The sequence below is a fragment of the Trachurus japonicus genome, chromosome 16 (assembly GCF_045865225.1).
Source record: "Trachurus japonicus isolate A0001 chromosome 16, Traja_1.0".
NCBI lineage: Eukaryota > Metazoa > Chordata > Actinopteri > Carangiformes > Carangidae > Trachurus > Trachurus japonicus.
In genome coordinates this window covers 28,278,246-28,291,286 of record NC_140922.1, presented here as the reverse complement: position 1 = coordinate 28,291,286, position 13,041 = coordinate 28,278,246, and the positions used below count along the sequence as shown (strand labels likewise).

Here is a 13,041-nt window from a genome sequence, read left to right as displayed (position 1 = left end):
CCGCGAGCTGCTCAGAGCTACGCTACGGAGGCTAATGGGATTTCTTGGTTTCCTTCATCAAACTCATCAAATACACAACCCAACAACTCCAAAACGCTCTGGTGGACAAGTTGTGACCTGCACATTCACCACACTATGAGAGAATAACACAACGTTACGAGATGGAGTTGTCTTCTAGGCAAATACCGTTCTAAAAATAGAAAAAAAATCGCTCCGTCGCTCAGCTGCATTCACTCGTCAGTTTGGAACAATACAACAGATCGCTCTGATGACGTCATCCAAGCTCATCTCTTCCTGTTTGTATTGGTCCAGCACGGCTAACATTGTACCTCCCACAAGCGCTGTACAACGTCAAGCCGGCTTTGCTCTGCCGGACCGGCGGAGTTGTATTATGTTTCCATGATTTCAGTAGTTGTCATAGTTACACATAGATTACGGCAGCCAATCAGCGCTGAGCGACGAGCGACTGACGGCCGGAGAGTTGGGATTTCTCATCTCGAGCGACAGAGCGGTCGCTTGGAGCCCCAGCGATTTTTCACCTGAGCGATTAAACGCTCAATCGCTCGTTTGCATGTAAACTCGTCGGCAGCGAAACTCGAACGCAGCTTTACACCGACAAATAAAGGTAACGCTATGACTACAGGGATTATGGCAATGGGTCAGTTTGCCAACATGTTGAACTATCCCTTTAAAGGAGAAGTCACATCATCAGCAGGAACCAATGAGACTGGAGCTGCAGGTAAAGAGAGTCAGAGATGAGATGAGATGAGATCTGTTCAGGATTTGATTCAAATCCCTCTGTTTCCTGTCAGACGAGCCTCTAAAACCAACCTGATTGTCTCAAAATCCAGACGTGACATCACATCACAAACTGCACTGCACCAGCAGCTCAGTAAGACTTTAATTCACTTAGTATCACCAGTCGCTGTTGGGAACTTTAACACTGAATGTGAATGTGTCACAATGAGCTGACGATGCTTCAGAGTCATAAGAGTGAAGGAGATGGGATGGTAGAACATGGACTTTTGTTTGTGTGTGTGTTTTATATTGAAGCTGATAAACATAATGAAACACAATGTCTGAACAAATTTTAAATAAATAAATGTTTTTTTTTTAATTATTATTTTATTCTAATTTTGTTCACTGTGTTAGGCTACTTACTGATCAGAAGCCCCAGGGCAGAGACACCAATATCTCAACTTTTCATATTACAACAGTACTTTGATAATACTTCAAAACTTCATTCATTCATATTTTTACCTCATTATGGTCCTATAGTAATTGGTGCTATCTGATGTAGTTGAATAATATTTATGTCTTGTCCCCTATATGAAATAAACCTGAAAAACAGGAGGAGGATAAAAAAAAAAACATTATTCTGTGGTTTTGTGTTCATACTTATACAAATCTGACCTTTGACCTCTGTGACGGCCCAAGATGAAGATGAAGGTGAAGATCAAACTCCACCTCCTCAGACTTCAGCCGAGGGCTCTGCTTCAAACCTCACAGTTAATGAATGAGATCCGGTTTGTGTGATTCAGTCCCTGAAGCAGTTGATCCAGTTCTTCTGCAGATTTTGATGATAATAATAAAAAAAAACTTTTCTGAGACACTGAGTCATGGTTTGTCGGGACTGACTGACTGACTGACTGAACTGTGATGTGAGGGGTTCATGTGTGTCATGTGTTTCTTTTCTCTGTGACCTCTGACCTGACAGTGACCCCCCTGCAGTCACATGAACATGTTCAGATAAGATACAGGCAGAATGTGGAGGAACCTGATCTGTTACTGAGGCTGCAGGTGGAAGAGCAGGAGACGATGTTCAGGTAACCGGGGTCACCACCTGTTACAGGAAGATTACACACACACACACACACACACACACACACACACTGGGTGGGTGTAAATTCCCACAGTTGTGAATGTGACTGCAGACAGGCTGAACTTATTGTGATCTAATCTGCTTGAATGACATAAAACTTTTTTTTTGTTTCTAATCACTGTATTTCTGTAATGATTGAATATTTTAGATTAAAATAACCAACAATCAATGGTAAAATTTAGTTAAGTTTAATTTTGACTTTTCATCTCTATGTATTTTCTAAAGATAAACTTGTAAACAGGCGCACTGATACTCATTCATTACCACACAAAACAGGTGGTAGCCTAATAGGTAACAAAACATTTAAAAAGTGTCTTATACACACAAAACTCTCTCTGTCTGAGGTTTAATGTTTTATTACAGCACAAACACCTTGTGTGTGTGCATTTCTTGTGTGAGCAGAGTGAAACTGAAGCAGTGGGGAAAAAAACACCACAGCTTCCTGTTTGATCATGTGACTCCAAGTCACGTGACATGACACCTACCTTACAAGGAAGAGAGCAAAGGAGCGTGCCGCTGCTCGGAGATCCAGGAAGAAGCAGGGGGGGAGGTCATGTGACCGTTTAGATGAGTTGTGTACAGTGCAGCTGCAGCTTCAGGTTAACAGGTAAGACGCTGCCATTTAATCATATAACATTAAGATACAGTTAGTGTGTGTGTGCGTGAATGTGTGTGTGTAGATGTGGTCTTTGGATCTGCTCCACTTACTGTTTTTCTCCTCTGGACAAGATATTCAACAGGGTCAGAGTTCATGCTGTAATAAGGAAACAGAAGTTTGTTTCTCTCTGTCTATAGCCTATAGGCCTAACAAAACAGATTCACCATTTGGTTGTTATCCTCAGACTTCTCTACTTCTGAGGATACTATATAACACAAGTCATTGAATCTGTTAGTAGGATATGGGCAAAATATCTGAACTGTGTCTGCACAGTGACGGTTCCTGTTTATGTATAAATATGACATTAATATCAAATATCTCTTCCACAGCCATGAATCTGTCTTTTAAACCTTGTTCTTTGTTTCCTGCAACTGATAAATATTGCCAAAATCAGAAATATGCTGATCTACAGACCTTTAACTGTTGATTCAAAGATTATTAACCAAACCTCCAAATGACCTCGTAGCCTCTTACATCTCTGATCTCCTAACAAAAGGTGACCGACTCGACCATGTGGAATAACTTCCCCCTACAAATCTGCTCAATCTCATTCATATAACCTCTCAGCTTTGTGTTAATGTATCTATTTTCTCCATCTGCATCCCTTGTTTTAAATGCCTCTGCTCCTGCACCCTACACTATAGGGCTGCAACTAACGAATATTTTCATTATCGATTAATCCGTCAGTTATTTAAACGATTAATCGATTAGTAGTTTGGTCAATAAAATTTAAAAAAAATATTGAAAAATGTCAATCACTGTTTCTCAAACCACAAGACGACGTCCTCAAATGTCTTGTTTTGTCCACAGACCAAAGAGATACTCAGTTTATTGTCATAAAGGAACAAAGAAACCAGAAATATTCACATTTAAGAAGCTGAAATCAGAGAATTTGGACTTTTTTTCTTTAAAAAACTGCTCAAAGTGATTATTCGATTATCAAAATTGTTGACGATTAATTTAATAATCGATTGTTGTTTGATTAATCGATAAATTGTTACAGCTCTACTATGTTCGCCTTTAACCATTTAACTATATTTCAATGTGTTAATGTTAGCCCCCACTGTTTGCAGCTTATTTGTGTCTTCACAGCACTGAAGCCTTCTTCTTAATAGGTGCTAGATGAACGAATAGCCTAATCCTGTATGTGAGTTTGAACAATACCACAGTGTCACACAGTATTGGGCCTAGAAATACAGCAAAAGCGTACGAAAGAAAGAAAGAAAGAAAGAAAGAAAGAAAGAAAGAAAGAAAGAAAGAAAGAAAGAAAGAAAGAAAGAAAGAAAGAAAGGAGTAAAACAGTGATTTAAATGGAAGTATTTAAAATATTTAAAAACAAAATAGTGCAAACAGATGAGGCGATGTTTCCTCCTGTTTGAGTTTAGTTTGTTTAAAACTAAATTTTCCAGGTTTTACGAGGCAACTTGCACTGAGTGAGGAGGTTTCAGACCTACAGCAGCTTCTTTACTGAAATACAAACACACTCAAAGTCTGTTTTCTGGAAGTGAACTCACCTGATTTATGATCCGGAGGTATTTACAGTGGGTTTTGAAATCTACGTTGAAGATAAGATTAGAGACAGACACACAGATCCTCTCTGTGCTGAATAAACTGTGCAGCATTAACAACACACTGTAAAACACGATACTCATAATAAAACCATGTGCATCAGGACAGTTTGAGGATATAAACCCCGACAGAGCAGAACAATCTGATATGCAACAGGTCACAGTCTCATAATAACGATGAGTTTATGCTGCTCCTCTCTCAGGAATGGGGTCTCTAACGGTGATTCAGCTTCTGGTCCTGGTCTCCCTGACCGTGGCCATGGAAGACGGACTGGCGAGGACGCCACCAATGGGATGGATGGCCTGGGAACGCTTTCGCTGTGACGTGGACTGTAAAGACGACCCAAAGAACTGCATCAGGTTTGACACATTGGTTTTGTATCATAACATCATAATGTGGTGATATACAAGTGTCCACATGGTGGTGCTGTTCACACACAAACAATCAGCTCTGCCCACACTGAAATACATGAGGTCAACCTGACAAGAAGAAGATAAACTAAACAGGAAGTACTGTATGTACAACAAAACATAAAATCAACATTGATGGGAAGAACATTACAGTATTACTTATTTCGAATTCAAAGAAAAGATTGTCAACCGTTATATTTTATTAGGCAAATTTTACATCCATAAATGTAAATTTCAAAATTCATCACCATCATTTAAGCTGTTTTTGATTGAAGTTGATTATTATTTTAAGTCTCCTACAAATAAGAAATGTTTATCAATAATGAATATCCACTTAGACATTTTTAACCAATAATCTGTCACAACAATTATAATTACAAATCTCATTTTATTTACGAAGTCTGTCACACCAGGATTTTATTGTGTTCATTTGTTTATTTTCTCTCTTTTATTTGACTCTTGTTAAGCTGTCTTATGTATGCAACTATACTGTTACTATTGCACAAAATGTTAACTGGAATGATCTGAATTCTTTGTTTGTTATCGCAACTTTCAATAAAGTTGAGAAGAAATGTAGAAAACAAACAAAAAAACAGGAAGTATGTATAAAAATACACACAATAATACACAACTGACTCATTTACTGTCCCCTCTGTCTGTCCACAGTGAGGGTCTGTTCAGAGACATGACGGACCGACTGGTGGAGGACGGCTGGAAGGAGCTGGGTTACGAGTATGTGATCATAGACGACTGCTGGATGTCCATGCAGAGAGACGCGGGAGGACGACTGCAGCCTGAACCCTCCAGGTCGGTCCACATCACGTCCCTCAGAGTCCCGTCGCGCCCTGCACCAACATCCAGGAATCATTGGACGATATCTGAGACACGTTCAGTGTTTAAAGGGATAATTCAACATTATGGCAAATTGGCCCATTGCCATAATCCCTATAGTTTTAGGAGTAGGTTTGTCGGTGCAAGCTATTTTTAGAACAGCGGAGGAGAACCGTGAGCTGCTCAGAGCTACGCTACGGAGGCTCATGGGATTTCTTGGTTTTCCCTCATCAAACTCATCAAATACACAATCCAACAACTCCAAAACGCTCTGGTGGACAAGTTGTGACCTGCACATTCACCACGCTATGAGATAATAACAGAACGTTACGAGACAGAGTTGTTTTAGAGGCAAATGCAGAGACTGCTTGCCGAAAAACTGCACCAGACGGGAACGTGCATCAGCGGTTTTGCATGAATTTACCACACAACTTGTCCACCAGAGCGTTTTGGAGTTGTTGGATTGTGTATTTGATAAGTTGATGAGGGAAACCAAGAAATCCCATTAGCCTCCATAGCGCAGCTCACAGCTCACAGCTCGCGGCTCTGCTCCGCCGTTCTAAAAATAGCTTGCACCGACAAACCTACTGCTATGACTATAGGGATTATGGCAATGAGCCAATTAGCCAAAATGTTGAACTATCCCTTTAAACTGGTTTCCTTCTTTCCTCCAGGTTCCCAGGGGGCATTGCAAAACTGGCGCGGTACGTCCATGACCGTGGACTCAAGCTGGGCATATATGGAGACATGGGCAACCACACGTGTATGGGCTACCCCGGGACCACGCTGGACAAAATCGAGCTTGATGCCCAGACCTTTGCCAGCTGGGGGGTGGACTACCTGAAGTTTGATGGTTGTTGGTCCAACCCAGCGGAGCAGATGCTTGGTCAGAAGAACGTCCACTCATCTACTGAATTCACACATGTTTTGAATGTAAATGTATAGATACGGAGCAGCCACAGACCGTTTGTCTCGTGTCCTGCAGGTTACCCTCGGATGTCCAAGGCTCTGAACGCTACAGGCAGACCGATGGTTTACTCCTGCAGCTGGCCCGCCTACCTGGGAGGACTTCCCCCCGATGTGAGTGTCCTCACTGTGTCACTGTTGGACCAGGGTTCAATAACAGAACTGACTCTGAGACCAGGATGATGCTACTGCAGTAAAACTAAAGGATTATTTTAACTATCCTGTATAAACTGTTAAAAATACCCAGTTAAAGCAACTCTTACACTTTTTGCTTTGTGTGGATTATGGCGATACAAAGAGACAGACAGCTCTTAAGAATGTGGACGATACAAGCCTCAAGTCTGAATAAAACACATTCGATATCATTTAAATACAGTCATACATTTGATATATAGATTTTTTTTTTTTACAGATCTGATGTTGCCAATTTGAAAAAAAAAAAGTCCCTAAAAGTAGCACATTGAACAAATAAAGATGTAATTACAAAAAGTTGTACCACTATTAACACACTACAAAACTATTATGTTTAATGTAACATACCAAAGACACATGTTATAGGCTACATGCTAACTTTCTAGAACCTACTACTAAAATGCTTATGCTGCTTGCATACCAGGGCAACAGGGAAAGTTTGCGTGGTATCACAAGTGTGTGTGATGAAAGCAAAAGGCGATTTGAATTTGTTTGTTAATCAGTGTAATAGGACAATATAAACTGAGCCTGAGCTGAACCCAAACTGAACCTGACACAGTGTAAACTGAAGCTCTGAGTTCGTGTCACAGAGCTGCTGCTGTTTACTCATCAGTGCTAGAAGAAGTATTCAGATCTTATAATTAAAAAAAAAAGGATCAAAACAGTAAAAAATAATTCAAACACAGTGAATGTCACAAAGTCATAACGATTTGCAAGCTAAAACATTTTAAATGCACACGAATCAAATACTTTAAAAAAAAAAAAAAAAAAACTTTAACATATGGGTGCAACTATGAATTTATTGACTTATGACTGTGATGTGAAGGAAATGCAGGTGTACAAATTCAGTTGGTGCCCTCAAAACCACTGACAGGGAGTGAACTGTGAACTCCTCAAGTAAGATAAGCACGTTTCAAAACAAAAGTCTTTCAAAATAAAAGCACATTCAACAAATGTATAAACAATAAGGAGCCAAAAGTCAAATTTCTTGTCTGGTCTATGATATGATTTTTAGTTATTTACAGTGAATCTTCAGTGAGGTTGATACTGTTGCAGCTGCTTTATATTGTAGACTGTAGACTCTCTCTCTCTGCTGCCGACTGGATGATAAGACTCTGTGTTTCCTGCTGCTACCAGGTGAACTACACTCTGCTGGGGGACATCTGTCACCTGTGGAGGAACTACGATGACATCCAGGACTCCTGGGACAGTCTGCAGGGCATCGTCGACTGGTTCTCCAGCAACCAGGATGATCTGCAGCCGGCTGCGGGACCGGGGCGCTGGAACGACCCCGACATGGTACGACGGGGTTCGAACGCAGCCGATCTCTCCGGTGACCTCCCTCTCTCCAAAAACCATCAGGGTTTCATGATCCCTCGTATGATGAAAAAGGAAAAATCCGCACACCAGCGAAAAGCTCCAGAGCAATAAATAATTTATTATCACCCAAAGGGAGTAACGTTTCGGGCTCAAGTGCCCTTCCTCAGACTAACACAGGTGAAGAAAGCGAGCCGCTAATATTTAGTTTAGTTTAGTTTATTTCTTTCTTTCTTTCTTTCATTTATCGAGCATAAAAACAAAAAATAAAATAAAACTTATATTGTCTACCCCTTGTTACAAAGAATTCATTCACAAATTAGATAGTACCTACATCCAAGCAAAGAAGAAATGGAAGTAGAAGTACTCTTGGGTCACATGATCAATCAGGTCAGACATCTTGAATGCACAATATTAGGAATTAGGAATATATAGGAAAAATAAGAAAAAATATGTGCACAAGCATGCTATGGCAACAGTAACATGACACTATCATCAGGTATACAAAACACCATCATACAGTCATGTGATCAGTACCAGAGGCATCTTAATACGTTCATATCAGGTGATAGTCAAAAAATCCCTCCGATGTCACCAAAGTAACAGGAAACAGAGATCTCGAAGCAATGGTACATATTTTATAAAACCAAAAACTTGGAGAAAAATGCTACCATGTACCACTAATTATAATCACATATGTACGTCGTACATCAATACTAATAAATATAAAAATCAAGTACATATGTAGGGTTGTATCGCCCCACATGCACATACCAAAGGATATCAAATGAATAACTGTATATGTACACAATGCTTTCATGATCCCTCCGCCTGCCTCCTCTCTCTCCTCAGCTGATCATCGGTAACTTCGGCCTCAGCCTGGACCAGGCTCGCTCCCAGATGGCTCTGTGGGCCGTCATGGCGTCGCCGCTCATCATGTCCAACGACCTGCGAGACCTGGACAACAGCGCCAGGGCCATCCTGCAGAACAAAGTGGCCATCGCCATCAACCAGGACCCGCTGGGTATCCAGGGACGACGCCTGCTGCAGGTCAGCATCATTGTCATCATCAGAGGCATCAGGTTATTTACGATAAACTAACAGATAATTTATCACACAGTAGCACCTCATTTGCACATGCACAATTTGCACACTATTTATTTATTTATTTATTTATTTATTATTATACATAGTGCATATTACACACACACATCATACCTCCTTCTGTCTTCTTTTATCTCTTTTATTACTATTGCTGCTCATTGTTGTTGTTGTGTTGTATTATTGTTGCTTTTAATTGTCTATTTTTTATCTAGTTTTTTTCTTATAATTGCTGGCTTTCTATGACGAGGACAGCAAAGTAATAATTTCATTGTCAGGGAAACTCACCTTTCCACTGTGCAAATGACAATAAACACTCTGTGTTCTATCTGTGTGTGTGTGTGTGTGTGTGAGCAGGAGAAGAGTCGTATCGAGGTGTACTGGCGGCCTCTGTCTCAGTCGGCCAGCAGCCTGGTGTTCCTGAGCCGGAGGACGGACATGCCGCTGCTCTACCGCTGCTCTCTGGAGAAACTCAAATATAAACCTGGAAACTACGAGGTTTGTCCTCCAGCCGTGTTCGTCTGTGTGCACTGACATGATTAGTTCACTAACGGAATAACCAATCAACTCTTTCAGCCACTGATTAAAGGGATAGTTCAACATTTTGGCAAATTGGCCCATTGCCATAATCCCTATAGTCATAGCAGTAGGTTCGTTACCTTTAAAGGGACAACGAGGAGTTTCTATTTGGTTATAAAAAAGTCTCACGTTAATGTGGATGAATCTACGTTACCCACACTTGTTAATGGGCCCATTTTCAATAAATATATAGTTTTGTCTCTATCGTTATTTTGTTATTATTAGTGGGGGCGGAAATGCTGGTCGAGCCGACCAGCATTTCTTTACTTTCGGTTTCGTGGCAAGTCATGAGAATAACGCCGCCAAATCGCCGTTTATGATCGGAACTACGACGATATGTGATCGTCTCTCAACCTCTGACTTTAATTCTTGATGAATGAAAACATGAGTCTGTCTTGCACCGGTCAAAGAATTTCACGGTGCGCGCGGAGTCTCATAAATGTAGTGTGAAAACGCTTCGCTTTTCCAAAACTCCTCGTTGTCCCTTTAATTGTCGATGCAAGCTATTTTTAGAACGGCGGAGCAGAGCCGTGAGCTGCTCAGAGCTACGCTACGGAGGCTCATGGGATTTCTTGGTTTCCCTCATCAAACTCAGCAAATACACAATCCAACAACTCCAAAATGCTCTTGTGGACAAGTTGTGACCTGCACATTCACCACACTATGAGATAATAACACAACGTTACGACACAGAGTTGTTTTAGAGGGAAATTCTGACAAAATCGCTGATGCGCGTTGCCTTCAGGGGTAGTTTTTCAGCAAGCAGTCTCTGTATTTACCCCGAAAACAACTCTGTCTCGTAATGTTCTGTTATTATCTCATAGCGAGTTAATCATCAGGAATCCTCCTCCCAGCATGCACCAGGTTTTTTCTCAGAACAGGAGGTTGTTCAGTGTAATAAATGATGACTCAGTAATACAGTATATGAGTGATGATGTAATAATAGTATTACTGATTATTTTCAGTGTGTTGTTGTGACTCTGCTCAGTGATTCATGACATGAGTGTTGAATCAACAAAGTCTGTTTTGATGTGTACATCACAGTGAGATTGTAACACTGGTCTGGAGAGTGTGTGTGTGTGTGGCTTAAATCAGGGCGCATAAACACAATGCAGACAACATGAAATTATTGATATTCCATTATAACAATGTGAGTTTATTCTTCATCTACTTGATTTGCTCTTGTTTCCAGGCCTACGACGTGTTCGCTGGCTCCACGGTGACGGGACTGAACGTCTCCACAGAGTTCACCGTCTCCATCAACCCGTCAGGTGTGGTCATGTGGTACGTCTACCCACAGGCCGAGTCCGTCCACAGGAGGACGTCACAGTTCAGAGACCGCCACAGAGCCGGACCTGGTCGTCACTCATTGTTTTAAAGAAGACGAGCCGGGACGTTAAATAATGACAGACTCATCTCATCACTGGGCTGATGTTGTTGTTTTTCTCTGAATCTTTAACGCTAAATGTGCTCCGATGAACTTTTTCTTTTAAAGATTAAAACCACTGAATTTTTTTATGCTGTTTGTCTCAGCAGGAAACTTTTAAGTAATTTTGTCTAGATGTTGTTGTTGAAATAAATTTTCCTGATGTTCCATGGAGTCAAATAAATTAAAATTAAAGGTTGGAGGTTAAAACAGTAAACGTATAAAAAAAAAACATAATTGTGTGGCTGATCGAACTTGTTTGGGTCAAATCAGTGAGGCAGTGAGAACACAGTGTATTTTATTTACCCCCAAACAAGAGTATAATGTTCAAACTGGGCTGGTAAAGGTCAACAAGTAGGTTCTCAATACAACAGCTAAACAAGTTGTGTTGACTCAACACAGTCACACATGAAGGAAAGTATTTGATCCACAGCTTTTCAAATACTGACTGAGTTTAGTTAGGATTTATTAGATTTTGACATGTCTTCAGATTAATGTAGGAAACCTGGTAACGTGCTGGTGTATTCATGTGTGTAATGTTGGTGAGATAAAGTCTCTGATTTCTGATTAACTCACGCTAACTTTGGATTGTGGACACATACAAGTGTAGGACTGGTTGTTTTGTGTCTGGCCTGATGGTCCAGATTAAGGTTTGTACACTGTCCTGACTCTAACAACAGAGTGATGGAAGAACGGTGGTGTGAGGGAGTAAAGTGATGAGTCATAACAGAAAAAGGAGGAGTAAATTAATAGGTTGCAGAAGTAATCAGGAAAGAGGGAGGAGCTTTACTGTAGGAAAAAGGAATCTAATCAGGATGCAGCAGTGAAGTGCAGGTGGAGAATATAAATGGTGTGTTTCAGTTCTACTCAGACATCAGGATTTCTGAGCACCAAGTTAACAGTTTTAATCTTGAACTCCCCCTGAGAGTCAGACCTCCAACACGGAAGTCAGACGAAATCTCACAAGAATTCAAGATGGCTGCTACTAGCATCAACTGTAAGTTAACGCTCTGCAATTTTAGAGTTTTATTTCTCTCAAAACTGTTGCCCATGTGCATAGTTGGCTACTGTTAAATTCTTATACCTGAATGTTTTGCTATGCTGTTTGTATGTGTATGTGTTATCAAAATAGTAGGCTAACGATGGCTAGCAGTGGCTAATGGCTTTGCCGTACGTTTTTCATGACTTTCAATGTGAATGGGTCACACCAAAAGAGGATGATTGGTGCAGGAAGAGAGGGGGTCTGGTTGTCCTGAGTGTGGAGATACCTGGGGGTTACGAACAGAGTGATGAAGACTGCAGAACAGACAGAAAGAAAGTGAAACCATCCTGGGAGACACTGAGGTTGTGTGTAGAACAGATACAGGACGGGTTAGGACAGAGAAAGTGCTTACAGTGGGTTTTTTATATTTAGAAAGTTGATGAAAATTGCACTTGGTGTAACAGGGTGCATCCCAACATGAGGCTGGATGAACTGAAAGCAGATCAGTGACAGTTCACTGACCCAGCAGCCATCAGAGCTGCAGAGGACACACACACACAGTTGACACTGTCTTCACATACATTTGGATAATGACTGCGGGATAGAGCGGCCATTTTGCTGAGGTCGCAGGAGCGGGGGCGGGAGGGTGCATCATCATTTGTGGAAGTTCTTTGTTGTGGGCCCAACAGGACGATCCTTCCTGACCCCTGGGATCAGATGAAGGGGCCGATTGTGGCCCTGCAGAAAGCAGCTGCTCAGAGCACCACAGTCTGACTCTCAGTCTCCTATTGTGCGTTAATGCTACAAAGAGGCTTTGATGCGCCAATGAATGGGCACCGCTCGCACTCACTGTCCGTCCACACCGACACTGGTGGACTTGATCACGTGCGCCGTGTGGTTGGCGATCACATGGCTCTCGGTCCACCGTCCCAACCGCACACGTCACTGTCAGAGGAGGAGGAGGAGGAGGAGGAGGGGGGAGGAGTCGCGGTCTCGGCCTTGGACCAGAGGTTAGAGAGTGACTGAACTAAGCTTTCCCTCCATCAGCGTCCACTACCCATGGAACTGAATGTTCACGTTTCCATGGTTTCACTAGTTGTCATAGTTGGGGTAAACGCATGGATCTGT

General features: G+C 41.5%; 1 protein-coding gene across 2 annotated transcripts; it reads left to right on the top strand.

Annotated features, from left to right (window-relative positions):
- The first annotated feature begins 2,360 nt into the window (after positions 1 to 2,360).
- On the top strand, positions 2,361 to 11,020 carry LOC146972565 (alpha-N-acetylgalactosaminidase-like). Of its 2 annotated transcripts, none has more exons than XM_085802953.1 (9): positions 2,361 to 2,489; positions 4,312 to 4,468; positions 5,186 to 5,326; positions 6,025 to 6,236; positions 6,336 to 6,430; positions 7,646 to 7,807; positions 8,678 to 8,875; positions 9,284 to 9,424; positions 10,698 to 11,020. In XM_085802953.1, the coding sequence occupies exons 1-9, from the start codon at positions 2,450 to 2,452 to the stop codon at positions 10,881 to 10,883; spliced, it is 1,332 nt and encodes a 443-aa protein (XP_085659079.1). In that variant the 5' UTR covers positions 2,361 to 2,449; the 3' UTR covers positions 10,884 to 11,020. The 2 variants fall into 2 exon arrangements, with proteins under 2 accessions (XP_085659079.1, XP_085659080.1); XM_085802954.1 differs by having other exon boundaries at positions 2,434 to 2,463; positions 4,291 to 4,468.
- The last annotated feature ends 2,021 nt before the right edge of the window (positions 11,021 to 13,041 follow it).

Bases quoted from the DNA above. Each gene is read 5' to 3' on its own strand.
- LOC146972565 (XM_085802953.1), top strand. From the start codon at position 2,450: ATGAGTTGTGTACAGTGCAGCTGCAGCTTCAGGTTAACAG. The intron at 4,469-5,185 runs GTTTGACACATT...GTCTGTCCACAG, and splicing joins GACCCAAAGAACTGCATCAG to TGAGGGTCTGTTCAGAGACA. The intron at 8,876-9,283 runs GTCAGCATCATT...GTGTGTGAGCAG, and splicing joins AGGGACGACGCCTGCTGCAG to GAGAAGAGTCGTATCGAGGT.